At 45.6% G+C, this 26,817-nt stretch overlaps 1 protein-coding gene across 2 annotated transcripts in view; it reads right to left on the bottom strand.

The window, feature by feature from the left end:
* Positions 1–26,817, bottom strand: part of DLGAP2 (discs, large (Drosophila) homolog-associated protein 2) — a 194,492-nt gene that overhangs the window by 63,282 nt on the left and 104,393 nt on the right. For both annotated transcript variants that reach the window (XM_011937542.1, XM_011937543.1), the window contains exons 4-5: positions 12,230–12,377; positions 7,598–7,817 (exon numbers count right to left, since the gene is read on the bottom strand). In XM_011937542.1, the coding sequence (XP_011792932.1) occupies positions 7,598–7,817; positions 12,230–12,377 (368 nt within the window). The remainder of the gene's footprint in view (positions 1–7,597; positions 7,818–12,229; positions 12,378–26,817) is intronic.

Raw genomic sequence — 26,817 nt, 5'->3', positions numbered from 1 at the left:
GAGAAGACCTCATTCATTCTTGACTCATTCATTCAAAAATGAGTCCACCATTCTTGAATGGTAAATACTCCACCAGTATACCGAAATAGAGTAACACTCCTCCAAAAATGTCTGCATCCCAGTCCCCAGGGCCTGTGACCATGGTACTTTATGTGGCGAAAGGACTTTGCAGATGTGAGTAAATTCAGGATTTTGAGGTGGGGAGATGATCCTGGATCATCCAAGTGGGCCCAGTGTGATCTCCAGGGTCCTTACATGAGGAAGGGAGGGGGCTGGAGTCAGAGGAGGAGGCTTGGATGATGGAGGCCCAGGCGGGAGCCATGTGGCCCTGAGCCAAGGATGGCAGAGAACTCCAGAAGCTTGAGGAGGCAAGGAGCGAACTCCTGGGAGCCTCCAGAAGGACCCGATGTTTGATACTAGCCCCACAGAACCCACTGTAGACTTCTGACCCCTGCAGCTGTGCTGCTGTAGACCACAGGGCTTGTGACCATCCTTATAGCCGCAAATATGAGACAAACACACCTGCTTTTTAGGGGTTCCTCAGTCCAGCCCCATCTCTGGGGGGACCCACAGGGGTCTCTGCTGTGAATTTATGCAGGGCTCATGGACACCAGGAGCCTGGGCTTACCCTGGGTGGGGGGTGAACAGGACCCCCGCTGCTCCACAGAGGGGCTGCACAATTCAGGCCTCGCAGCAGCTTCCCAGGACTGCCCACAGTGCCAAGACGCAGGGGCAGCCTCTGTTCCCTCTGCGGTGAGCTGGGGCAGCGTTGAACTCCTTCCCGTGGCCCCTCCCCATCCCTCCTGGATCCCACCTTTCCACTCTCCTTCTGGAGGCCCCTCTCCCCATGATGCTGGACACTGTGGGCTCTGGTCTCAGGCCTCTTCTCTTGCTACACCCTCCTGTTCAGGGGTGGCTCCATGGTTCCAGACCGCACCTCCAGCCTCGACCTCCACGCCTCTTCCTGAAGTTGGGTTGGCCAGTCTTGGGACCCTCAGCTCAGCACGTGGGGGCTGGGCCCTGTTGGCTTCGGCTGCTGAGAGGCAGCAGCTGGAGAGGGCTGTCGGGCACTTCATCCCACTCCATCCCGGCTCCCCGGTCGCAGTGGTCATCCCTTCTTCTACCCGCACATGACCCGGCTCTCTGGGCTCCGACAGCATCACCTCATCCTGTTACTGCAGCCCGAGGAGGAAATGGCACAGCCCCGTTACAGCATAAATGTAATTTGATCTTTTTTTAGAATCTTCAGTTGCGTGTAAGATGACTGTTCTTTATTCTAGTACATTTTTTACATTCCTAAAACAGAAAGTGATCATGTGTGACTTTTTTCATTCGTGAACAAATGACTCTGTTCATGTGTTTACTGTTCATGTGTTTTCATGCTGGGATCTGCATGTGTCCGCCGCCTTCTCTGCGTCTGTCCCTGAACGGAGCCATCATTACAGCCTCTCCTCCTGGACTCCTAGGATATTGCGCTTCCTGGATGAGGTCCTGGAGACTCCCTGCCTGCACGCTGGCTTTCTGGGCCTCATCCACGGCCCAGGCAGGAGGCCTCTTAGAAGCCTCTTCACAGCTCCCCAGAGCTCCTCAGCCGGCTGCCCCTGGAGCTTCCTCTGAAAGCCATTCCTGCACCTGTGCCTGGCACAGCCTGGCCTCGTCCCTTCTCACCTGTGCTATTTGAGGAGCTGTCTTCTCCGTGCTGGATGGCAGGGCCGCGGGTCTTCATTGTAACATGACTCCGGCTCCCGTGTTTGTCCTGCCGTGCTGTGGTAACGGAGCAACGTTGATTCTCTCACGTCGTGGAGGCTGTGAGTCCCAGACCAAGGTGCCGGCAAAACTGGGGCCTCCTGAGGCCTCTCCTGGGTGTGCAGACGCCGTCTTCTCCCCACGTCCTCACAGGCTGGTCCCTCCATGCGTGTCTGTGTCTTCATGTCCCTCTTCTTATAAGGACACTGGTCAGATTGGATTTGGGCCCCCCGTGACCTCATTCTACCTGGTTACCTCTTCGAAGGGTCTGTCTGAAACTCAGTCACATTCTCAGGTCCTGGGATTAGGGTTCAGCACCAGGTCTGGGGAACACAACCCAGCCACAGCCCCCTCTCCTGCTTCGGGTCCCCCAGTGACCTCCGAATTTCAGCCCCGTCTCCTGCTTCGGGTCCCCCAGTGACCTCCGAATTTCAGCCCTGTCTTCTGCTTCGAGTTCTCCAGTGTTCTTCAAATTTCAGCCCCATCTTCTGCTTCGAGTCCTCCAGTGACCTCCGAATTTCAGCCCCGTCTCCTGCTTCGAGTCCCCCAGTGACCTCCGAATTTCAGCCCCGTCTCCTGCTTCGAGTTCTCCAGTGTTCTCCGAATTTCAGCCCTGTCTCCTGCTTCGAGTTCTCCAGTGTTCTCCGAATTTCAGCCCTGTCTCCTGCTTCGAGTTCTCCAGTGTTCTCCGAATTTCAGCCCCTCTCCTGCTCCGAGTCCTCCAGTGATCTCTGAATTCTGCAAGTGCAGGCACCACAGGCGCAGTGTGGACGTCCCCGTGAGCTCGTGTCCCCTGTCCATCCTGCCTTCCCCTCTCTCCCTCTGGGCCGGGTGCCCTGCAAATCCCGGGGCTGCGGTGCCCAGTGGTTTTTGGGAGGTTTGTCATTACTTCAGGCTGGCACCTCCCTCTACCCAGGTTTCTCCTGCCCAGTCCTGAAGCCTCAGCCCAAGTCTTCCTGCAGGTGGAAGAGGCATCCCTGACGCTGCTGAGGTGCTGGCTTTCCCCTGGGTTTCCAGAGCTGTCCACACACATCTCACAGCACCCAGCAGGTGTGCCATGGCTGACGAGCTCTTCAACTGAAATTGTTTCCAGACTTCAGGCCTTTGGGGCCAACGCTCAGGACGTTAGTGCTTCTGGATTCACAGCACCTGGTGCCGCGGCCGGCGTACAGCAAACGCTTAATAAATGCTTACGACATAAATGTAATTTGATCTTTCCTTTAGAATCTTCACTTGGCATGTAAGATGACTGTTCTTTATTCTAGTTCATTTTTTACATTTCTAAAACAGAAAGTGATCATGTGTGACTTTTTTCATTCATGAACAAATGACTCTGTTCATGTGTTTACTGAAATGTGGCTTTTCGTCGCCTTTGTGGGATGTGCAGGCTGGTCCTGGCAGTGCATAGCTGGTCCTGACTTGTGGAAAGCTATGACCTAAGGCTATGGGTCTGAGAGCCCCGAGCAACAGTTTCTGAGCCTATTTGTACAGCCCTCGCGTCTGAATGATAGATCCAAGGAGAAGACGTGTTTGGGGAATCTTCTGGTTTTCAGATTTTGTGGCTCACAGAGCCTCCAGCTGCTCATTTTTCCAGTAAAGAGCTAAATGTCCTTCCCAAAGCCTTTCCCCATATAGCGCATCTTATTTTAACTCCGCAGGGAAGCTGGCTGTAGGGTCTCCTTGCCAGCCCTATGGGGAGGGAGGAGAGGAGGGTGAAGGGCCTGGTCAGAGGTTTCTGGGCCTGGAAAGGCTGCACACCATACACCTGGTCCCCCAGTAAGCACATCTGCAGAGACATCCTGCCCGTGGAGCCAGCCAGAGGCCAGACAGATCTTTCTCCTCTGGGGTGCACCTCTTCCCTCTGACCTGGGGTGCTGCGTACTCGGCAGCCATCAGCCGGGTTTACCAAGGGGTGCCCATGTGGCCCAACACACTTGAGTATGCCCTGTGGTATTTTATGATATCAAATCACCTTTACTCTATTGGCAAAACATTTTATGAACAGCCCAGCTGACATCCATTTTCAGTTTTTCTTTTAAATTCTCTACTTTTTCAAATTCAAGTTTTAAAATATCTTGTCAGGCAAACTTGCATATCAGTTATACAGTAACTCGACGGTACCAGGCCCTGGTACCAGAAGAAGGTTGAGGCAACACGTTTAGTCCATGATGAAAATTTCCCCAGGCTCACACGCCTGAAAATCCACTCTTTGTGATAAGATAAAATTAAGTAAAACACTGTCTTTTATCGTAGAAGATTAAAAATGGGAGAATCAAATATGTAAATAAATAATAGTTATTCAAACTGAGGAAGGTCAGCAAAGAAGTAAAATTTTAAAACAGCAACAAAAATCATAGCACTGAAAAATAGTTATTCTGCCTCTTATATTCAAGGTACTGAAATATAGAGATAATATTTCTCCTCTATGTTGGCAAGTATCTATCTTGGAAATGAAATTACTATGTACCCTTGAGAGACAAGTTGCTACAGAAATATAAATAATAAAATAAGTCTGGGGCTGTTTCCTCTGCCATGCTTTCTACAGATTTTCCCTTTGTTTTCACGACTTCTAGAATCAGTTGTATCATATGTTGAGAACATTTCTGACCCAGATAAAAATCATTATAATCTAATTTTACAGCATTTTGCTTCATAATATCAATAATATTCCCTCTCTAGAAAAATCAGGTGAGATGCATATTTGGACAAGTAAAGCAATCCGATAAATCATTTCCCAGATGAGAAAGAAACCATGTGTGAAATGAAAGTTAGATGTTTTCAAAACCACTTCATTGAAGGCGAGGACACTAATCAATATGCAGTAGTTTTCATAATGAGAGAAATAGTGGGACGAAGGAACGTGCATGTGCGTGGGTCACCCGCCTCCCAGTGTATTCTGTTCTTGAGTTCCCTGGCAATTAGATTAAAGGGTCTATCTCAGCTGAATCACCAGCTGCCTTTAAAGGCTGAGGGAAAAAGCAGGTGAACTAGGGTGTCCCCAAACCAACAAACGTCCTCTGGGAACCTCAACCTGTCCATGTTTACAATGATGGTCTAAGATGTATTTTTAAATTCTCAGTACATCTTTGATGCATATATTTAATATTTATTATTATAGGAATATTATACATTTGTATTTCTACAAGGTGAAACAATCTAATAATAACACCAACTTTTACCTTTTGAGCCTGCATAAAGTAATGTGTTTAAACAAATCTTGTTCTTCAAAGTACTCACTTTGGAATGTTTTCAAAAATAACTCTTTGGAATTATTTTCATGAGCTAGTTTTAGAAAGAAAATCATAAAAGAAAATCAATCTGTCAAAATAATCTCCCTCCCCATACACACACACGTGTATACACACACACACACACACACACACACACACACACACACACATATACATGGATCGATAAAGGATAGCTATTGAATGTAGTGTTACTATATCAATTTCCAAGTACTTAAATACAAAAGTCAGAAGTATTTAAGTAGAAAATTTTTAAAATCCACTTGACTCACGGACAGGAAGCTTTGGATCAAATTTGAAGTTCAGCTGTCACAGTGATCAAGGCACTTACATCCTGTACATTTTGATAGTTTTCCTCCATAATTTTGTTTTCCCAGATGGGGATTTTTCATTTCTTTGGTATTTTTTCATGATCTTGCTAAATAGACTATATTGCATGTCATCTAAATTTTATTTAGTAAATAAAGATTTAAATATTTAATATACAATACTTAGAGTAAAACGGGAAACAGGAAAGGTTAATGATTAGTCTGTACTTATATTTCTTCACAAGGGTAACTTGTAATCTTACAGTGCTAAGTATTTCGCTTAGTGCTTTTCATTTCTTTCCTCATTTGATTTTCAGATGTCACATAAATCGGACAGTCCCCTGCATCACCTAGAGGAAATTCTGACTCAAAACTAGGCCAAGATACAGCAGAAACTCTGAATGGAATCTTTTTTTTTTTTTGTAATTTCTTTGGTAGGTGCATTTTTGGAATACAAAGTACACATGGTAAAAATTGTATATATATAAATTAAAATTTTAGTCTGAGCTCAGAACTGGTTCTTACCACTGTGAAATCTGTTTTATTTTTATTCTCTCTATAATGACAGTCCTAAAAACAATAAAGTCCTTTTCTATGAGGTAATGATTGTTTCAAAGCATTTCTGAAGACTATGAAAGTGCTTAACTGTTTACTTGCTCCTAAGAGACAGTAAACAAATACTGCTGAATGTATGAGTAATGATCTCTTGGAGTGCTGTTTTTCAATGCAATCATTGTAAATCTCATGACTTCCCTAATTCTAATTTGTTCAATGTTTACATCAGGGCAGCGCATGAGAACTGGCCCAGGATTTCACTGAGGGGCAGGAGTGAGCAGAACAGGCCAAACCAGAGGAAAACAGGAGACTACGCTGGGTGCCCACAGCTACCTGGTGATGGCACCTGGGGCATGTGTTGTCAGCCTGTGGATATCCCTCAGTGGGTCCTGGGCACCATTCTCCCTCGCACAGAAAGCCCTGCTGGGAGCCAGAGAGCCAGGATCTGTTGCCTTTCTCCCAAAGCCCCGGCTCAGTGGTGCCAGCGTTGAAGAAACCTCTACCACATAAAAAGCACACCAAGGATCCACAGCTTTCTTTGAAAAATAATCTTTAAACTTATGCAAATAAATTATCCATGGCTACAGCTTCGTTCTGAATACCACAGAAACCAAGATTCAGAAAAGTTAACAAGCCTAAGGTCTTACAGTGAGGACATGATGGAAGACAGTTTGAACACAGTTCCTTCCCTTCCATCCACAGACTCTACTATGAAATACTTTCTTCACAAAGTGCAATGATAGTGCTGACTGCAATATGCAATTCTGCAAAGTGCAATCTCCTGGAATTCTTTTTCACGTTAGCATTGAAACAAACCAAGACCTATTCACGGGTGTGATGACACACTCACTCCTGCTGAACTTCTCTTTGCTTCTCTCCTGTTATGTGTCTGCTGTTCCTAACACGATTTATCATGAACATAGCTCTGTTCTATTTCCCCTTGGAGCTGTCCTTTAAATTCCTAAGACACAGCTGCAGCATTCCAAGCCCTCTGGTATTCAGAACACCTCACGCTGCAACACTATGTTATTTTATAGCTTCTCTCTTAGCCTCTATGTGCAGCGCCTCGAGCTTTTATTGTTTGCTGCATTTTATGGGTTTCTCCAGGCCATGCATATTCATCGTGTTATAGAAATAATAACATATTAGGCAGTAAAATATTAGGCAGTGATATTTAGGTTGGGCAGTACATTTTCAAAGGGGTGGGTATGGTTTTCCATGAGAACTAAAGGAAATAGACTGAGTCTTCAGAGCTCTAAGATGATTAGTGCAGCTGCATTAGTGAGGTACCTGCTTAGCAGTGGTGAGTCGTGTTTACAGATCTGTTGACTGAGCAAGAGACTGGCTGCACGTCCCTACGAGGGGAGCCTGGGCGTCACCACTCATCAGCCGAAGTCTCACTGCAATCCATTACACTTTGATATTTAAAACTTAATCACCTTCCAAATGTTAGCACTTCCATTGTTTCCCTCCTCTCTGAAACTTTATACTAGTTACACTTGATTATTTTAAGGAAACTTGATAATTAGTAGATTTCCTTGTAAGAAAAAGAAAGGTTATCTACAAGAGACAAAACACCCTTGCGAATGCCACGGTGTAACGAACGCAATTAGGAAATGTTACTAAATGTCAGGAGAGTACATTGTGCCTGTGGTGCGGCCTGCTCCTGGCTCCTTCTAGGAGGAAGACAGGCAAGCCCCTAGAGGCCCCGCTGAAAGGCTGAAAACGGCGTTCCCTTACCTGCTGTTGACCTGATGGTGGAGGTGATGTCAGAGGGTGTCATCATGGGAATACATTCGTCATCTTGGGAGTAGCCGGCTTGAATGGCTCGAAGGTAGCTGTGACTCCTTGTTCGGAAACATCCCGGGAGGTCCAGGGCATCCATGGCCTGAGATTCGACTTCACTGAAGACGGACTCGCACACGGACTCAAACTGCCCATTGATCTCCGCCTCGCTCACCTGCAATCAGCAACAGCACATGTGATGCCCCGGCCCTCCAGGGTCACCATTACATTACAGAAGAGCCAGGAGACAGCCCTCATTCCCGGGCTCCCTTTCACTGCCTCGTATTTCAGCCCAGTTCACCTGAAGTCAGCATGGACAACGGCTGGGCTTGGGGAAGAGATCACTGGGTTATCCCTTACAAAACACTTAGGCAAACAGCCAGTTCCAAATGTTGATGAAATTCTGGGGGACCACAAGGCGAACCTTCAAGGTAAGGTTGACAGTTTTTACGAAGTTTAAGAGAGAGAGAGGACTTTTAAAAGATTAGCAAGGTACCTGGTACAAAGTAACTGTTTAGAATCCATTTCTTCCTTCCCTTTCTCGCACGACTGCCCCACCTTTCCAAGCTGCTAATGGTGTGATGGCTCCGGGCACTGAGGCCCCACCTGACTGCCCCACCTCAAGCTACTAATGGCGTGATGGCTCTGGGCACTGAGGCCGTGTAAGGTGAGGCCCATTCAGTGTGTACACTACTCAGTTCTTTTTCAGAATACGGAGTCTGCTTCTACCCATTGCCATGGCAACTCATCACAAATGTGGCTTCTAAACTCATCTCCTTCTCACCATTACGGCAACAATCTGAGTCCAGATGAGAAAGAAATGGCTGTACTGGTGTTTTCGTCCACATGAAGTGTGCTACTTTACCTAAATTCCAGGCTTTTTTATTCTTCCTTAGCTTAGGATATTAGTATACTCACTTCATCTTCCTTCCTTCCTTCCTTCCTTCCTTCCTTCCTTCCTTCCTTCCTTCCTTCCTTCCTTCCTTCCCTCCCTTCCTCCCTCCCTCCCTCCCTCCTCTTTCTCTTTCTCCCCTCACCCCCTCCCATTCAGATTATTTCTCTTCTTGTTTCTCCTGGGGATGTGTGAGGGCTCAAAGCACCAACAACTTTCTGAACTCCATGGATTATGTTGGCAGATACATTTTAAAAACATACTGTTTTAAACACCAGATTTGTTCTTTTCCTTTAGTTGTCAGCAGAATAAAAGGCAAAGTGAAAGATTCAGGTTCTCCCTCTAGCAGCTGTGTTGTTGACACAACATGACACGCGGTGCCGTCGCCAAGTTCAGACCCATGGACTTCTCTGCTTTCACCCTGAGGTGACCTACGTGCTGCAAGGACGGCCTCTTTCCTCGTGAGCCTAAGTCAGCACTGACCCTGGACAGGCAGAGGGTGAGCAAAGGACAGCGAAGCCTGAAGCCACCCTGCAGGGAAGACAGGCCCACGCCGGGCTGCAGAAAGAGCTGGCACACCACCAGCGGGGTGGCCTTTTTGAGAAAGGTCTGAGGATTCCTGATGCTGGACAGAGACAGACAAACCCAGGCAGGTACAACCAGGACACAGCTGGCAGGACGGCCTCAGGAACCCAGCAAAGTGCTCAGAAACACGCACATTGGCTTGGAAACGGGATGTTTTTCTGGACCATAAATTTATTCCAATCTAAGTTTTCATGTACATAGAATTTTATGGAAAAGTCTTAGATTGTGTCATTCCTGTCAAAGATCTATAGTAGACAGTGTGAGGAGGTTACAATCTATGTGAAGCCCTAGTACGCCTCAGTGGACACCCTTCTGCAAGCCCGGCCCCAGGCCCAGCTGCCCTTGCTCCTAAAGAAGAGACACCGTTAACCTGGTGCGTGCATTTCACAAACAGAAGCTGGCATCTCAGCAAGGACCCTTGGCTATGCTTCCAGCTACAAAGCCTTTCAATGAGGTTCCAGACATGAAGGTGACTCCTCCTCCCCAAAACAAATAAAAAGTGGTTGAGGAGCATCTCAGGTTGGTCCAGCAGGGAATTAGAATGATCCGTTCACCCAGACCTTCTGCTGAGACTCAGGACACCCAGACCTCCCGCCGAGACACTCAGGACGCCGGGACCTCCGGCCGAGACTCTCGGAACACGAGCTGCAGGAAACCCAAGCAGAGTCCAGCTACTGAGGTTCCAGTGAGAAAACGGCATGGACATAAGCGCCTCTCACAAGACTTCAGTTAGATTGTTAATTCCCTTTTTGTGCTTGAGAAAAAATTGAGTGTTAAAAATGAAGGGCAAACTTTTAACCAACTTTGGTTTGTCACCAAATTCACATCTCCCCAGAGCCCCGAAGTGTTAGTAATTCCAGATGTCCTACCCTCGACCACGGGAACTGTCCCCCCTCCTTCCAGAATTGTTTGGTCTCATGGCCTAGGGCTGGACAATCAATTAGTGGAAGTTTATTTCTGGGTGTGATACAGTCTCAGCTACTACTAGCGTTCCAGGATTATTTTAAATAACATTTTTTTTTTGAGAATTCAGAACTGAGTTCAATTTAAAGTAATGCCATAGAACTCTGCATAGGAATGACTTAGAATTCTAAATTTCAAAGTCGTTAAATAAACCCCCAAGCACCCAACTTGTCTGCTTAACCATTGTTTCCAATGTCAATCCTCTCAGATAGAAAAAGATGTGAGAAAATGTTATTTTTACTGACTTATTTTTGTAGATACCATCTTGGGTTCATCAAAAGCAAGATGACGAGAGAACTAGTATATTTAGCTTACGTTTACCCCCAAAAATGACGACGAGTTGCAGAGAGCCTCTGAAAGTTTCATAAAAGTCTTTAAAGAGGTGTGAGATCCATTTAATTGAAACTTGTTTGTGGAAAGCATTAGAGATGAACGTTCATACCTCAGATGGGATAACTTTGCACTTCTGTTTAAACCTTTTGTTGGGTTACATCTGATTTTTAAAGCTGTATTTTGGTAAACCAGGTTATATCAACTGAAACGGAAGATGACAGGCTTTAAAAGAAGAAAGTCTGCTTTATCCTCATCTCTGTATAGGAAGAAAGTTGTTAAAACGTATCACTGACTTTCAGTTACTCTGTTCAGTTAATTAGTGTCTCCCCAAATCATCTCGGACTTTATGCTGAAACAGAATGTTTCCTCAATTATTAAAATAATTACAGTGATCTAATTGCTGAGGGTCAGTTGATGTTACTGTTTGCAGGGGGCTGGAGGGCCCACCATTCCCATTTGCCCAGGACTTGAGTGCAGGGCTTGGGCTGGTCTTTCCTTGTCACTGGGAAAAAGAGTCAGTGCAATTCCTGCCGCAGATGAGAACTTAATCCCATTTCTGGAAGGAAAGAAGTAACTGGGTAGACAAAAGAGGCGGTAGCCTTCTCGAGTTGTGGACTAGGAAAAACCTTAATAGTTCAGTGGAAAAAGTTCCGAGTACAACTTTCTGATGAGAAAAAAACCTGCGAAATGAACAGACTCTACCTCATGAGGAATTTTAGGTCTGTGGCAAAAGAAAAGACTCGTGCTTACTGAGCCCCAGGGATGCTTCTAAGAGCTCACAGCACGGTCTGCAGCCAGGGGGCTTTCGTGCCCAGAATCATATACTATTACTTACTGTTATCATGGCAATAATAAGCGCTATCGTTTTTGAGTACTCAGTATATACCGAACTCTTTACCTAATAACATCCAAAACTGACTGCGTACTTATTTTGTCACGCTGTGAACGGCGTCATGGGAGGGCATGGAAAGCCCAGGCTAATCCCTACTCCACAGGAAGTCGGAGAAAATGTTTGGTCAGCTCAGGCTCTTAGTCCCTACTCCACACTAAGAGAAAATGTTGGGTATACAAACTCAAGGTCAACTCAAGCCCTGTTTTCAGAGGCATTTAATTGAGTAAGCAATGAGTGTAATTAAAAGGATAAAATTTTGATTCTTCTTTACCATATAATATAGGATGATTAGACTGAAGGACACCTGCCCATTTTGTCACCGTGTGTTCTCAGGCCTGTCCACCACAGGTCGGGGAGCAGGGGGGCCTCCCTTTCACAGCCCCCGTGGCTCAGGGACCTGATTTTAATACCACCCCTCGCATGGTGCCCAGGGACCCTTCTCCGGGCCACTGAGCCTGTCCTGAAACCAGCCCTGCCTGGGAGTGGGCCCGACCGGCAGGACTCTGTGAGTGACACCAGGCCCTCCTCTCACAGGGCTTTCTGAGGCACCATTCAGAGGACACAGCTGAAAGCCGTGCTGCCAGAGCCTTTCCCTAGCCCCCTTTTACTGGAAAAAGAGCCTGGGAAGAAGGAAGACAGCCTGTGCTTTATCAGCAAGAGAGGCCAGGATGACCAGCCTTCCGGTCATTGCTTCCTCAGAAAAAATCATCGCAAAATGACACGGGGTTACACATGTCGAAAAGAATAATAAGTCCGTGAGTCTTTGATCGGTCAGAGCTAATTCCAGGCAGAACCCCCTGTGGCGTGGCCTTGCGCAAGCACTGCTGACGGGAGGGCAGTGCCGCTGCCGCCTGCGCACGGGGCCTCTGTGCCAGCCTGGCTTGGGAGACTGGACCCCAGGGGAAGGGCGAAGGGACCCGACCTGGCTCACGCAGCTGGCCTGGCTCAGGGTGCTGACGGCCCTCATGTAGCTCTGGTTCCGGGAGCGGAATTTCGGGGAGTTGTAGTTCGCAGCGGGGTCCAGGCTGTGGCCCACAGGCACGTCGCTTGCAGCTTGCAGGTAGCTTTGGCTACAGGAAAGAAGAAAGGAGAAAAGGCATTCTGTGAGTACCTACTGCAGGGCAGAGATGGGACCGAGCGTCCGACCCACACCGAGAGGCCAGCATCACATTTCCAGCAGAATGTCTGTGTCTTTTGATGGGTAACTTTGCCTTATGCAAATATTCTGAGATTCACATTTACGATTGTGAATTTCATCAAAAGTAATAGGGGAGGCTATTTACAAAATTGCCTTTGAAACCTGAGATTTTATGGCCAGGCAGTGAAATTAAGATCATTCCATATATATTTTTTAAAAGTGCTGAAGGCACTAGTAACTCTTACAGCATAATAGCAAACTCAGCTCCTGAATTTACGCCAAAAAACGGAGAGTTTCATAAAAATTATTAGCTCTCTGGCAACTTTACGTATTTAAAAAATAACAGAAAAAATACAAGGCTCACTTTCAGTTTTAACTTATGCAAAGCTGTCCAGGTTATGCAATATCGGCAAATATAATAGGAGCAGGCTGAGTGAAATCCATTTTATTATCATAATGGTCATTTACTTCCAAACTCCCTTAAAATAAATCAGCGTTCTCTGGCCTTCCTTCTTGCCATTTTGTGAAATGTTAAAAGCATGGAAGAACCCTGCGAGTGTTTGGCAGATCAAAGGTCTGGCTTAGCTTAAATTTCTGTCTAACTGGACCACTTTCAAGTTTTATTAACAATCTTTCCACAATGCAGTAAAATTCATTTCATTTTATCAAAAGCTGTAGAAATGTGGACAGAAATGACTAATTATTCTTCTTGCCTGTTTTGGATCATAATAGGAACATTAAATATCAGTGCATAAGCAGGTACATAAAAATGTATATAGATGTTAGGTGGATGATTCTGACTCCAGAGTTGGGCATTAAAGCACAAACTTTCTTTTCAAAGTAAACACTTGGTGCAGTTTTTCTCTGATTTACTTCAGTCTTTAAAAATGGAATATCAGAGAAAAGAACTGGACTCCATGAATTCTTATTAAGTGAAGCTTATTCATTATAGATTTAAAGTCATTCTTTCTGCTAAATATTTTTGCTTTAAAAGAAAATGTATAACATATTCCAGCTCCTACCTATCTTCCCCTCCTTGACTTAGACCAAAAAAAGGAAAGAGAGAGAGAGAGAGAATGAAGGAAGAAAGGAAGGAAGAGAGAGAGAGAGAAAAAGCAAAGGGAGAAAATTAGTTTTGAGCCAATTCTAAATTCACTATGTATGAAGCACATGGTCTTTGCGTCGACGCCCGCCGACTCCCGCTGCACCTGGGCAGTGGGATGGGCAGCTCTGCTGCAGATATGGGGACCTGAACCAGCACCAGCAGGGGCCCTGTCCCCTCCCCTCCTCTGTGGATCCCCCAGGTCGCCTGCCAGTGAACACAAGGTGAACAAACATGGACCCCTGACCTTGGCTGTCACCACCCTGAGTGCACAGGCTCCACAGAGTGGCAATATGTCAACAGTATCCTGAGATATGGTCGCAAGTTTGAGGCTCAGGTTGATGGATGCGTGGACTCATTCTGCAAGAGACCACCGCTGGCTTCCTTTGAATGTGTCCACGTGCCTGTGTGTGTTTAATACAGGGTCATGTTTAGGGGATGGAGCCCCGAGCTATGGAGCGCAAGCTGTGTGGCCTCAGGTGGATGCCAAGAGCCCTGACTGAGGCTCTTAACTTGATTCACCTTTGTCTTTGCAGAAACATAAACTTCCTGCACTTCTGCTCTCCCTCTGTGCTTCCTTGAGATTGCTGGTTTCGTAACCTGCATTTCTACCAATCAGCACTTTCTACCAATTACCAATTTTCTTCCAATACAACAGCCGCCCCTTCTGATTAATACCACCATTTTGCATTTTAACATTCTCAAATTGAGGCTGCCTTCTAGACTGAGAAAACCTAAAAGAAGGATTCTCACCCTCTGGATCTGTTGTCTAAACAGTGCGTGGTACGCGAACGAAGGGATCACTTCGAGCCACAGCTCATCACCCTGGCGGTGGCTGCTGGATGGCCCTCACAGGTGGATCAAGGCGCTTTGTGAGTCTATGTTTCAAATACGTATTCTCTCAATGGTTCTCTTTATTTCAAAATGGGGTGTGACACGTAAATGTTGCCACTGAAGACAGCTAATAATTTTTTTTAAAACATGGACTCACAATAGCTAACCTTTTCTAGGCATGATTACACTAGAGATGCTAATAAGTGTTTTTGCATTGTCCTAACACAGTTAATTTTTACATTAGTCCTATCAACCAGGCCTCTTCCCAACCCTCCTCCTATGAATGCAGCATCAGATGCGCACTGGTATCAGGTCACCACGCACTGGTCACACTAGTGCCAGGTCACACGCACTGGTCACACTGGTGCCAGGTCAAGCACTCAGGCTTGGGCAGGGTGGGGGCAGCGCTCCCTTCTGAGTCCAGGCGGCCTGACTCTGGAATTCATGCTCTAAAATCCCAAGGTCACAGCTGCTGAGTCACAGGACTACGGAGCCCAAAAGATTCCCATCCTCTGACACAGACATTTTAAAAAGTTAAAAAATAACAAACAAAACCTCAGCTTTATTTGGCTTAAGAGGCTTTTTAAAAAATATTATAATGGCTTAGCATTTTATCATACAGAGTCCCAGAAGACTGGGTTCCTCACAGTCACAGATCAAAACTCAAGAACCAGGACCGGGGGCGCCGATCAAGATGGGGGGATGCACCCTCCGGCAGCCCTGCCACATGACATACGGTGGCGCCCCCAGCACTACTTGCTCCCGCGTGGCGCTTCCCCCTGAAAATCCCCCTCGGACATCCCGGGGCATTTTGAAGTTGACTTTCAGCCCCTTTGGTTATCTCTCCCAGTGGTAATTCCTACTGCATCCCAGGTGCCAGAAACGGAAACATATTTTGCTGTATACAGTTAGTAGCTCAGAACTTTTTAAAAAAATAGTGAAAAGTTTTCTAGAATAACACAGAAATGTTTTTGTTCTAGTTGTGCCTTTCTGATGTCGTTCCCCTTAGCTTGTCATCCACACACAGGCGAGAGGGCAAGCCGTGCAGGTGAATCCACAATCCCCAGAGAACTGCAGGATTCCTGGTGTTCAACCTTGTTCTCGCCATGTGCGAACAGTTCCAGAGCTGCTTGCTGAATCCTGGCTCAAAACCTCTTCTGTGACTTAGGTCACTATGAGAAAAAATGTACCTAACAAAGCGTACCCATGAAAGGGCCTCTGACCCCAGCTGTTTAGATCTATCTAAACATGCTTGAAAATACACAGCGTAAACCATCTCCTTTGTTACCTTGGAAAGCAGTAAGGATTCTATGTAGGTTGTGCTAAGGAGACATTTAAGAATTTTTTTTCCCATACTAAATGCGTTCATTTGAAATACAGAGAGCATCTTCTCATTTCTATAAATGGGATCTGACAGGAGAAGCTCCCAAATATAAGAAGTGTTTCTTTCACTGCACTCAACGGAAAATGGAGCACGCTAAACAGCGCTAGTGAAAGACATTTGTGTGCACACGCATGTGTGCTGTGTGTGCACGTGTGTGTAGTATTCCACCTGCAAAAAGGAAATTCTTAGACCATCTTTCAGTACACATTTCAAATAATATCACAGTGAATGACTGGATTTCAGAAAATGGCTTCTTTCCTGATTATTTCCACATTCAGGGTAAAAAGTGTTCTTGAGCTTTCTGTGCCCTTGCAGGAGATGAAGGCATGCTTGTTCCCTAATTGCACATTTTTGGGGGAAAACCACATTTGCATCTCACTGTTGGTGCCCACATCTGGGCTGCCCCACGGTTAGCCCGACAACCCATCTCTGGGCTCTTGACTGCAGAGGCTCGGAAACGCCACACCCTTGCTTGGACGCCCTCCTGGTGCTGACGGTGCCTCCGAGGTGTGACCCCGCTCCAGCTGGTGAGTCCATGGAGCACCTGCTCAGTGGCTTCTGAGCAGAGTCCAGCCTTCTCCATGCTGACGACTGCTCTTCCCAGAGCCCGTGGCAGGTGGGGCTGCAGTGGCTGACTCAGGGCCACCTGTGAGAGCCAGCATGCTCTGATGCATGATGCTGGCCTGGGTCCCAATGGGGCTGACCCCAACCCAGTGTGGACAACCTCCTCTGGCTCTCCTCTGCCCTGGTCCTAGTGCAGCTGACCCCGACTCAGCTGGACCAACCTCCTCTGCCCTGGTCCCAGTGCAGCTGACCCCGACCCAGCTGGACCAACCTCCTCTGCCCTGGTCCCAGTGCAGCTGACCCCGACCCAGTCAGGACAACCTCCTCTGGCTCTAGTCCTTTGCTATACCCGTCCTTTGCTATAACCAGGGCAGGGCAGGTTTGCAAGGATGTGCCACCAAAGGCTTCCCAAACAGAACACAAGGAGAAGGCATCTCAGTAAGGTGCACCTGCCACGTAAGTCTGGGTGCTTGGAAGTGCAAGAAAGGCCTTCCACAAGATAGCAAGAGTAGCACTTGTTGACAGTGTGTTGGGGACAAAGACTGGAACATAGATATTTTTAATGCAAAATGCTAAAAGGAAATCTAGAGCGTGCACCAGCTTGGAGGCGGGGAGTGAGCACTGTTTGTCTGGAGAGCAGAGGGTGAGTGGGGAAAGGCATTCTGGGAGAGAAGTTTGTGGAAGCAGAGAGGGAAACTGAGGGACACCCCAAAGAGCTTGATGTTTACGTCACAGGCAAAAGAAAAGTACTGCAAGTTCTTGATCAGGGACTTGTGGGCTGGGAGCTCAGGAAGGTCCCTGTGCCTGGGGCTTGGAGGATGAGGAGCCTGAATGCAGTAAGTGGTGCCCTGGACACAGACCCCAAGAGGCTCCGCGCAGACCTGAGCTGGGGTGGTTTTGCATGAGACTCCAAAGGGCTTGAATTTTAGGGACACTGAGCTCACAGGAATGAGGAATGTTTTAGAGCTGAGATGATTCCAAGGCACGTAGACTTCCCAACAAAGGCAAGATCTATGCCAGGAAGAAAAACAGGTTTTGGAGGCTGGACCTGAGTTTGATCTGGACCTGCTGATTCTAAGGCACTTCCAAGAAGTCTGTGAAAGAACAGAGCAAACGAGACGGTCAGGGCTGTGAACCTCTGAGTGCTTCAGATGTGAAGTGTGGAAGACGTCGGGCTGTGAGGGTCACGCAGCAGAATGGTGGAGGAGGCCTCCCGGGTGAGGCGGGGCCATGAAGGGAATCCAGGAGGAAAGTGAGAGGGTCGTGGGGCAGGGGAGGCTCCTGGGCACCTGCGGGGCAGGAGGAGTCCGGCCGCGGATCAGACGCTGAGAAATCAAGTGGAATGAGATGGGGAAAGACTGTTGGATGGAGCAACCTGGGGTCATTTTCGAAAAAGACGGTTTCAGTGGATCTGGGTGCAGAAATGAGATTGCAGACGTTAAAGGAAGAAAATGCAAGCACGAGTGGAACTTCTGAACAATTCGTCAGGAAAGAGCAGTGAGGACAGGCGATTTGAGAAAGGCTGTGAGTTTTCTTGGATGGGAGGATGAGACAACATGAACACTGATTTTTAGAAGGTGAAGATAAGACACCATGGGAAAGACACTCAGAGAGGCTGGACTGGGGTCACTTTTCCTGTCTGCAGGACATGCTAGGCTGAGGCCAAGGGCGTGCTCGGCCGTGAAATGTGCTGTACAGGTCGGAAGTAACATGGCCGCAGACGGCAGTTTGCATGCACAGGGGAGCACGTGTGTTGATGCCTGACAGCCCACGTTCGGATCCTGGCTTAGCCACTTGCCAACGGTGTCATTTGGACAAATCTCTTAATCTAAGCAACATACAATGAGGATGGGAGTCACAGGACATAACTCATGGAGTTCTGTGAATATTAGGCAAGAATGCAGCATGTAATACAAATATAACACATAGTAAGCACTTAGTTAATATTAACACATACTATGTTTGTTTAATTTGTCTTTGAGAGACCTGTATTGTGACTCCAGATGTTGGCATTTGGTAGATGTCTCAGAAAGAACTGGTCTGAACATTTCAACTGTTTATTTTTTATTTTTGGAAAAGAACAAGGTAAACTCACCAAAAGGAAAATTATTTTTCTTTCTTACATAGAAATGAAACAGAAAAATAAATACCCTTTAAATTTTATTAATTGAGAGAACACTGATAGATAGTGAAAGGCACAGGTAGGACTCAGTGAGTTTTGACAGATGTTGACTATCTGTGGCCTCCACCCCATGTCCTCACGGGCATTTTGGATTGTCATCTTTTAAATTTAGGCCATTCTAATGAAATTGAAGTGCTATCCCCATTAAAGTTTTAACTTTCACCGACTGGATGACTAATTCTTATTGGACATTTGTGTGTCTCCTTTTGCAAAGTAACCTTTCGGCTTTATGCCCACTTTTGTGGGGTTGTCTTTATGTTCTTGTTTTGTAGGAGTTCTTTATATATTCCGCATTCAAGCCCTTTGTCAGACAGATATTTCCCTGATTCTATGGCTTGCCTTTCCATTTTCTTAATTGTGCCTTTTAATGAACAGAATTTAAAGATTTTGATGGCTAGAGTCTCTATTCTGTCACATGGATCTATTGTGTCTATTTGAGTAGTTCTTAATCTGGGGCGATTATGCCCTCAAGGGTCATCTGGTGGTGTCTGGAGGTATTTTGGGTTTGCCACAACTTAGAGGAGGGTGCTACTCGTGTCTGCTGGACAGAGGCCGGAGATGCTGCCAAAAGTTCCTGCGGTGCACAGAGAGCCCCCAATGAGAGAGGATTGTCTGGCCCCAAATATCAAGAGTGTTGAAGGTGCAGAGTCCCCAATGAGATAAAATTGTCTGGCCCCAAATATCAAGAGTGTTGAAGGTGCACAGAGTCCCCAATGAGATAAAATTGTCCGTCCCCAAATATCAAGAGTGCTGAGGTTGAGAGACCCTTTTCTATCCTTACATGCATATCACACTGTCCCAATTAGATGTAACACAAGTCTTGAAATCAGATTGCGTGAGTCCTCCAACCGTGTTCTCTTTTATCGAGGTTGTTTCGACACTTCTAGGTTCTTCGCATTTTCACACATTTTAGAATCTTCTTGTCAGTTTCTCTAAAAACGGAGGTTGCTTGAATCACATTGTTCTCCTGAGGTCGCACCGAGTCCATATCTCAGTCTAGGGAGATTTCACATCTTCACATCACTGAGACTTCCAATGCATCACAGTCTAGCTCTTGATTTATTTAGATGGTCTCTCTTAGAGCACCACAATTCTACAGCGCTGTGGAGATGTTTAAAACTAATCGCATTTTCCAATTATTCATCACGGGTCTACAGAAATGCAATCGATTTCTACCCATTTCATTCACGTCCTAGCCTTGACGAATGGCGTGATCTGTTCCAGGATTTGATTTGTAGTTTCCTTAGGTTTTCTATGTAAACAATCATGTGATCTAAGAATAAACCTGGAGTATAAACATGAAAGGAGCTTCTTCCTTTTAAACTTTGTGCCTTTTCTCCTCTTGTTTGCTTTGTGTCTGGCGAGGACCTCCATTAGAATGCTAAGTAGAGGAGCTGAGAGTGGGCATCCTTATGTTTTATCTCATCTTAGGGAGGGAGTTAAATGTTGCACCCTTAATGCTGACATTTTTTCCCCAGGGTTAGAATTGTAGCCTTTTACTTACTTATTCTACTTACTTTAATACACTTATTATAATGACTGAGTTGAAGTCTACTGTTTTACTGTTGTTTCCCAGATGTCCTATTCATATATTTGTTCCTCTGGTTTCTTTTTGCTTTCTTTTGGGTTAATCAAATATTTTTAATATTGAGCTTTAGCACTTATTGGCTGTACGGCATAGAATTAGTATTTGAGTGTTGCTCTAGAGGTGTGCTGCCCATTAAGGTAGATAATGGGAGCGAATTAGACTTAAGAGCTTCTGCACAGCAAAAGAAACCATCGACAGAGTAAACAGAAAACCTACAAAATGGGAGAAAATATTTGCAAACTATGCATCCAACAAAGGTCTAATATCCAGCATCTATAAGGAACTTAAACAAATTTGCCAGCAAAAAACAAAGTGGGCAAAGAACATGAACAGACACTTTTCAAACGAAGATATACATGTGACGAACAAGCACATGAAAAAATGCTCAACATCACAAACCATTAAAGAAATGCAAATCAAAACCCCAATAAGATAGTATCTCACACCTGTCAGGATGGCTATTACTAAAAAGTGGAAAAACAACAGATGCTGTGAGGGTGTGAAGAAAAGAGAATGCTCGTACACTGCTGGTGGGAGTGTACATTAGTTCAACCATTGTGGAACGCAGAGTGGCAAATCCTCAAAGAACTAAAAACACAACTACTATTTGACCCAGCAATCCCGTTATTGTGTATACACCCAAAGGAACAGAACTCATTCTACCATTAAGACACATGCACATTCATTGCAGCACTATTCACTATAGCAAAAACATGGAATCAACCTAAATGCCCATCAGTGGTAGACTGGATAAAGGAAATATGGTACATGTACACCATGGAATACTGTGCAGCCAGAAAAAAGAATGAGATCATGTTCTTTGCAGCAACATGGATGGAGCTGGAGGCCATTATCCTTAGCAAACTAACACAGGAACAGAAAACCAAATACTGCATGTTCTCCCTCATAAGTGGGAGCTAAATGATGAGAACACATGGACACAGAAAGGAGAACAACACACTGGGGCGTCCTGGAGGGTAGGAAGAGGGAGAGGATCAGAAAAAATACCTATGAGGTACAACGCTTATTACCTGGATGATGAAATAATCTGTACACCAAACCCACATGACATGAGTTTACCTAAATAACAAATCTGAGCCTGTACCCCTGAAACTAATGAAAGATAAAAAGGATGGTAGCCACATGTGGATACATGGATTTAAGTTAAAAATACATTCCTTAGCTTTTATTTATTTGAAAAGTCTTTTTTTGCTCTCATTTTTTAAAAGGCATTTTTGCTGGGTATAGTATTCTGAATTGATAGACATTTTTGATCACTTTAAAGACATGATTCCATTGTCTTCTGGCTCCCATTGCTTCTGACAATAAGTCAGTCATAATTTTCTAATTATTCCTGTGTGTTCAGATTTGACCCCTTCCTCAGTTGTTTTGTAGACTTATCACTGTCTGGTTTTCCACAGTTTAACTATTTTGTGACTAGGTATGATATTTTTCTATTTATCTTTTTAGAGTTCACTCAGCATTTTGGGTCTATGGATTCTTTTAAACCAGATTTGTAAAATATTTGGCCATTGTTTCTTCAAAAACTTTTGCCACATTCTCCCACTTTTCTCCCTAGTTCTCTAATTATATGTGTGTCCCTTCACTTCTTCTTATTACACATGTTACTGAGGCTCTGTTCTTTTTTTTAATATCTTACCTCTACTTTCTTCATATTTGACAATATCTGCTGGTTTATTTTCAAATTACTAAGCTTTTATCCTGCTCTCTCAATCCACTCTTAAACCCATCCCATAAATTTTTCATTTCAGACATTGTGGTTTTCTGTTTTTGAAAATTCAATTTGGTTCTTTCTCATGGCTTTCATTTCTCCATCTAGTCATGCATTAAGACCTTCTTTTCCTTTAAGATCTTTAATCTTGTAATAGCCATTTTTATATCATTCATAAGACCTTACAATGGCTGCTTTAAAGATCTTTCCAGAGAATTGTAACATTTTTACATCATTCGTAAGACATTACAATGGCTGCTTTAAAGATCTTTCTGGTGAATTCTAACATTGAGGTCTTCTCAGGCTTTGTTTTGAGCACATCAGGTTTTTCCTTGCCTGTGGGTTTCACATTGCTACAACTTTGGCCTCTTTTTGGCATAAAGGACACAACTGGAGGAGACCCTGGCACCTGCTCCCTACTCCAGTGTGTGCTAGTTTTGGTTGCAGCCAGTCCTCCTGAGCTTTGGGTGTTTGGCTCATGTGTTGCTGGGGTGGGCCTGGGGAGGCTGCAGATGGTTTACCCGGCCCATGCACTTGGTGGGCTTCAGCCTCCAGACTGGCCTTCACCATCGGTGGTCAGCAGCTGGACACCAAACTCTTTGAGTGGTCCCCAAGTGTTAACAGACTTTGGGGTTCCCCTCTGTGGCTCCACCCCTTCTGTGCTGACCCCCACTTCTTCTGGCAGCCCCAAATCCCATCCTGTAACAGACACATCTAAGGAGACTGCGGCTGTCTGCTCCAGTTCCTACTGCTCTCCCGCAGTGGGTAGCGAGGGGGATCAGAGGGAGCTCACAGGACCGTGGTCAGCCCTGAGTGAGTGCAGTGCCTTTCCTTTAAAATGTGAATAGTTTCCACTTCCTGCCCAACTCTGCTTTCAAACAGGAGGGCATGTGTGTGCATGTGCGTGTGTGTGCATGTGTGTGTGTGGGCATGCGTGTGCGTGTGTGTGCATGTGTATGTGGGTTCCACAGTTCATGTCTGTCTTCTGTGTGAGCGTTTGTTCAATATAAGCTACTATCCCAGAGCCAGAACTCCTCCTTATTATATTAAAAAAAAACTGTGTCACCAGGGTGAGCATCTGTCTGTCCTCGGTTCGGCCAACCTGCATATTAGTTCTGCTGCTTTGGTGGTTGGTTTGGGGAGCGCAGCATTGTAGAGGCAGAGGCACCACCAGGGGCCTCTGCCTGGGAGGTCTCCTTTCCCAGTCTCCCTGAAGCTTGTGTGGGCGCAAGGTCCTCTGGTAAGACGTGTTTTCTCCACACCTGGAGGTGATGCTGGCAACACAAAGTGGGGTCCAAGCTGTTGATGGCAGCCATGGCAGCGGCCACCTCCAGTCCGCCGGGTGTCTGTGGTCACATTCCAACTTCGGCACCCCTCGTCCTGCCTGTGGTACCAGCAGCGCTGACTGAGGTCTCTGCCAACGTGGCTGGTGATTCTGTGTTCACTGAGGCAGTTCTGAGGTGAGATTCCCCCTCTGGCTGCAGAGGCCCCCCAGCTGCTCTCTTGCCCGACTGCAAATGCTCAGGAGACCCCAGCTCTGTGCCATCCGTTTTTTTTTTTTCTTGCCTATGAAGAGTTGATTTCTCCATCTGCTGAAGGTACTGGTGGGGTTTGTGAAGGACTCCTGAGAGTATGTGATGATCCACCATGTCCCCTAGGCTACAAGGACTCAGCCACCACTGAAGCCAGGGCATACACTTGCAGTGAACCAGCCTCCCCCACCTGGCTCTGCCAAAGGCTCCCCGAGGCCCATGTTCATGGAAAACACTGACGAGTCTGAGACCTGTCAGGTCACACATTGCAAAGCCTGGCCTTATCGTTGATATTTGTACTGGGAATAGTTGATGGAACTAGAATGGAAGGTAGCAATTTAATCCTTTGGCATTCAACATTTTTGAGGCTTATTTTTAAAAAATTCAATTTGCTAATCTTTCACTATGATTTGTTTTTCCAAAAAGAATACAGAGGAGGCCAATGTGAGTGAACTGAACACGCAGGGTTGACATGAATTCGGAAGAATGGAGACCCACATCTGTCCGAACCAGGGCAGAACAGGTTCTCGGAAAAGGGCATTCACTGCTGCTGTTAAAATACTCTTCTAATATATGTTAATTTAGAAAATGAGTTACGCATCTATCAAATATTTCCTGGGCATCATTTATGAAGGCATCGCCTTTGTCTTCATGGAGCTGGCTGTGCAGCATAGAAATTGCAGTTGAAGTCAATTTTCTAAAGGATATATTTACAGAGGCCTGATGTCGATCTAAAAATCTTATTTTTCTCAAATTGCTTTATATTTCCACTGTGAAATGTATTTCTAAGAAAAGATAGCAATATTGTGCTAAGGAGTATAAATTAGATTCCCTCTGAGAAAGGACAGTGACTTAAATATCAGAAAAGATGTGATGAGCATTATGGAAATCCTCCAGTAGTTTGTCCTCCAGGATATCGGTGTCAGTATATCCATACTGATGAACATACAAGTTTTAAGACAGATGAAAAATCTGCTTTTGCTACAAAATTGTGTCTCTATAAATCTTTAGAGATTAAAGAACATAAATCAGATTTTTAAAAATGAGGGAGAATTTTTATATAAACATGTATATGAAAACACATAATACAATAATATCAATCCCAGCACTTTGGGAGACCAAGATGGGCGGATCACGGGGTCAGGAGATTGAGACCATCCTGGCTAACACGGTGCACAGTGAAACCCCATCTCTACTAAAAAATACAAAAAACTAGCTGGGCGAGGTGGCAGGTGCCTGTAGTCCCAGCTAATCGGGAGGCTGAGGCAGGAGAATGGCGTAAACCTGGGAGGCGGAGCTTGCAGTGAGCTGAGATCTGGCCACTGCACCCCAGCCTGGGCGACAGAGTGAGACTCCGTCTCAAAAAAAAAACAAAAAAACCCAAAAAAACCCAATAATATAATGTTACATATGCAACTCATTTATATTATTTAATATTATATGTAATATAACCAATTTGAAAAACAGTCTGGGAGTTCCTCAAAAGGTTGAACATTGAGTTATCAAGGACCCAGCAACTCCATTCCTTGGTATATGCCCAGGACAAATGAAAACATGTGTCCACATAAAAACTCATACAAGAGGCCGGGTGCAGTGGCTCACACTTGCAATCCCAGCACTTTGGGAGGCTGAGGCAGGTGGATCTCTTGAGCTTAGGAGTTTGAGACCAGACTGGGCAACATGGTGAACTCCCATCTCCACCAAAAATACAAAAACTTAGCTGGGTGTGGTGGCATGCATCTGTAGTCCCAGCTACTTGGGGGCACTGAGAAGGGAGGATTGCCTGAGCTCAGGAGGCGGAGGTTGTAGCGAGCTGAGATAGCGCCACTGTACTCCAGCCTGGGCAACAGAGTGAGACTTCATCTCAGAAAACAAAAAGAAGAATGATCACAGCAGAGTTATTCACAATAGCCCCCAAAAGGAAACAACCTGAGTATACATCCATGATGGACGGGTGGTCCATCATAAATAAATAAACTGTGGTCTATCCATACAATGGAATACGGTTCCGTCATGGGTAAGTAAACTGTGGTCTATCCATACAATGGAATATGGTTCCATCATAAAAATAATTGCAGTTCTGACACATGCTGCAATGCGTATCAACCTTGAAAACATTATGCTAGAAGCCAGACACAAAGATCCAGTATTGTGGGGTTCCATGGCTGTGACAGGGAGAATGCAGATTAGCGGTTGCTGGGGGTTGGAGGAGTTGGGGAAGCGGGGAGTGACGGTACAGGATTTCTTTTCGGTGTGAGGCAAATGTTCTAAAATGGATTGCACTGATGTTCGCACAACTCCATAAATAAACTAAGGACCACTGAATTGTACTTCAAGTGGATGAATTGTATGGTACTTCAATCGTATCTCAATAAAGGATGAAAACAAGATACAAAGAGCATTCTATTTAGCTTTGCGTCATCTGTAACTTGAAATGAACTGTATGTTCAGAATGTAGACTTGAAACAAACTTTCAAAAACAAACCACCGGTACCTTCAGTTCGTCTTCTCTCTTGGGCTTCAAGGGAGGACAGTGAGGGAGCTCTGAGGCAGCAGAGTTAACAATAACTCATTTTCCACAAATACTTTCATTCTTCACCTCTCATTTGGTGCTGGTTATGATTCTCTGCAGAAGGTATTATAATTAACCTTGCTTTAACAAGAGGAGAAAGTCTTCACTTAGAGGTGACAGGTTCTACAGCACAAGCTTGAGCTGAGATTTGAGCCTGAAGGCCTTCCGATTCCAAATTTGGCATGTGTTGCTTTTGTGGCATATTGTAAACATTTGCATGGATTATTACAACTATATGATAAACTAATAATTCAGACAAACACGGAAACGAGTCAACAATTTAATTCCAGAGTGGGGAGCTGCAGGCTTTGGTTCTCAGCACTTCATGGATGCTGTGGGCTTGGACAGTTAGCAAGGGCTGTGTGCTCTGTTTTCTCCCTTATAACAGGGAACATAACATCAGCAGAGACACGGGTTTGCTGAAGGGGACGACCGTCGAAAGGAGCAGGGCATAAAAGTCTTAGACTGCTAATTGAAAAGATTTCATCCTAAAGAGGCACTTAGGCCCACAAGAATGTAGCATGTTTCTAAAGCTCATGGCTAAGTAGAGGCCGCTCTCACTAGAGCCCCGGATTCTCGCATTCACGAGAGATTCTTGTGATCATCTGCTTCCTTCAAGTCGCGAACAGAAAACGTCAGGGAAGTACGGAGACTGCTTTGCTTCTCAAGCATCTCAAGGCACGCGCTCTGAGAGCCCTGCTGTATTCACCTGAGTGGCGAAGGACGTACAAAACAAGTATGTAACCATCTTCGGCTGAAATCGGTCCACTCCCCTGAGCAGCAGGGAGCTGTGTCCAGAGCACAGGAGTGGAGGCCAAGAGGTCTGGGTCTGGGGCTTGCATTCAGTTCTGTCATCCTCGCTGCATGAACCTGCCCTGAGCG

The sequence above is a fragment of the Colobus angolensis genome, unplaced genomic scaffold (genome assembly GCF_000951035.1).
Source record: "Colobus angolensis palliatus isolate OR3802 unplaced genomic scaffold, Cang.pa_1.0 Scaffold165, whole genome shotgun sequence".
Lineage (NCBI taxonomy): Eukaryota > Metazoa > Chordata > Mammalia > Primates > Cercopithecidae > Colobus > Colobus angolensis.
The sequence above is the reverse complement of the archived record's forward strand: the minus strand, read 5'-3'. Positions and strand labels throughout refer to the sequence as shown.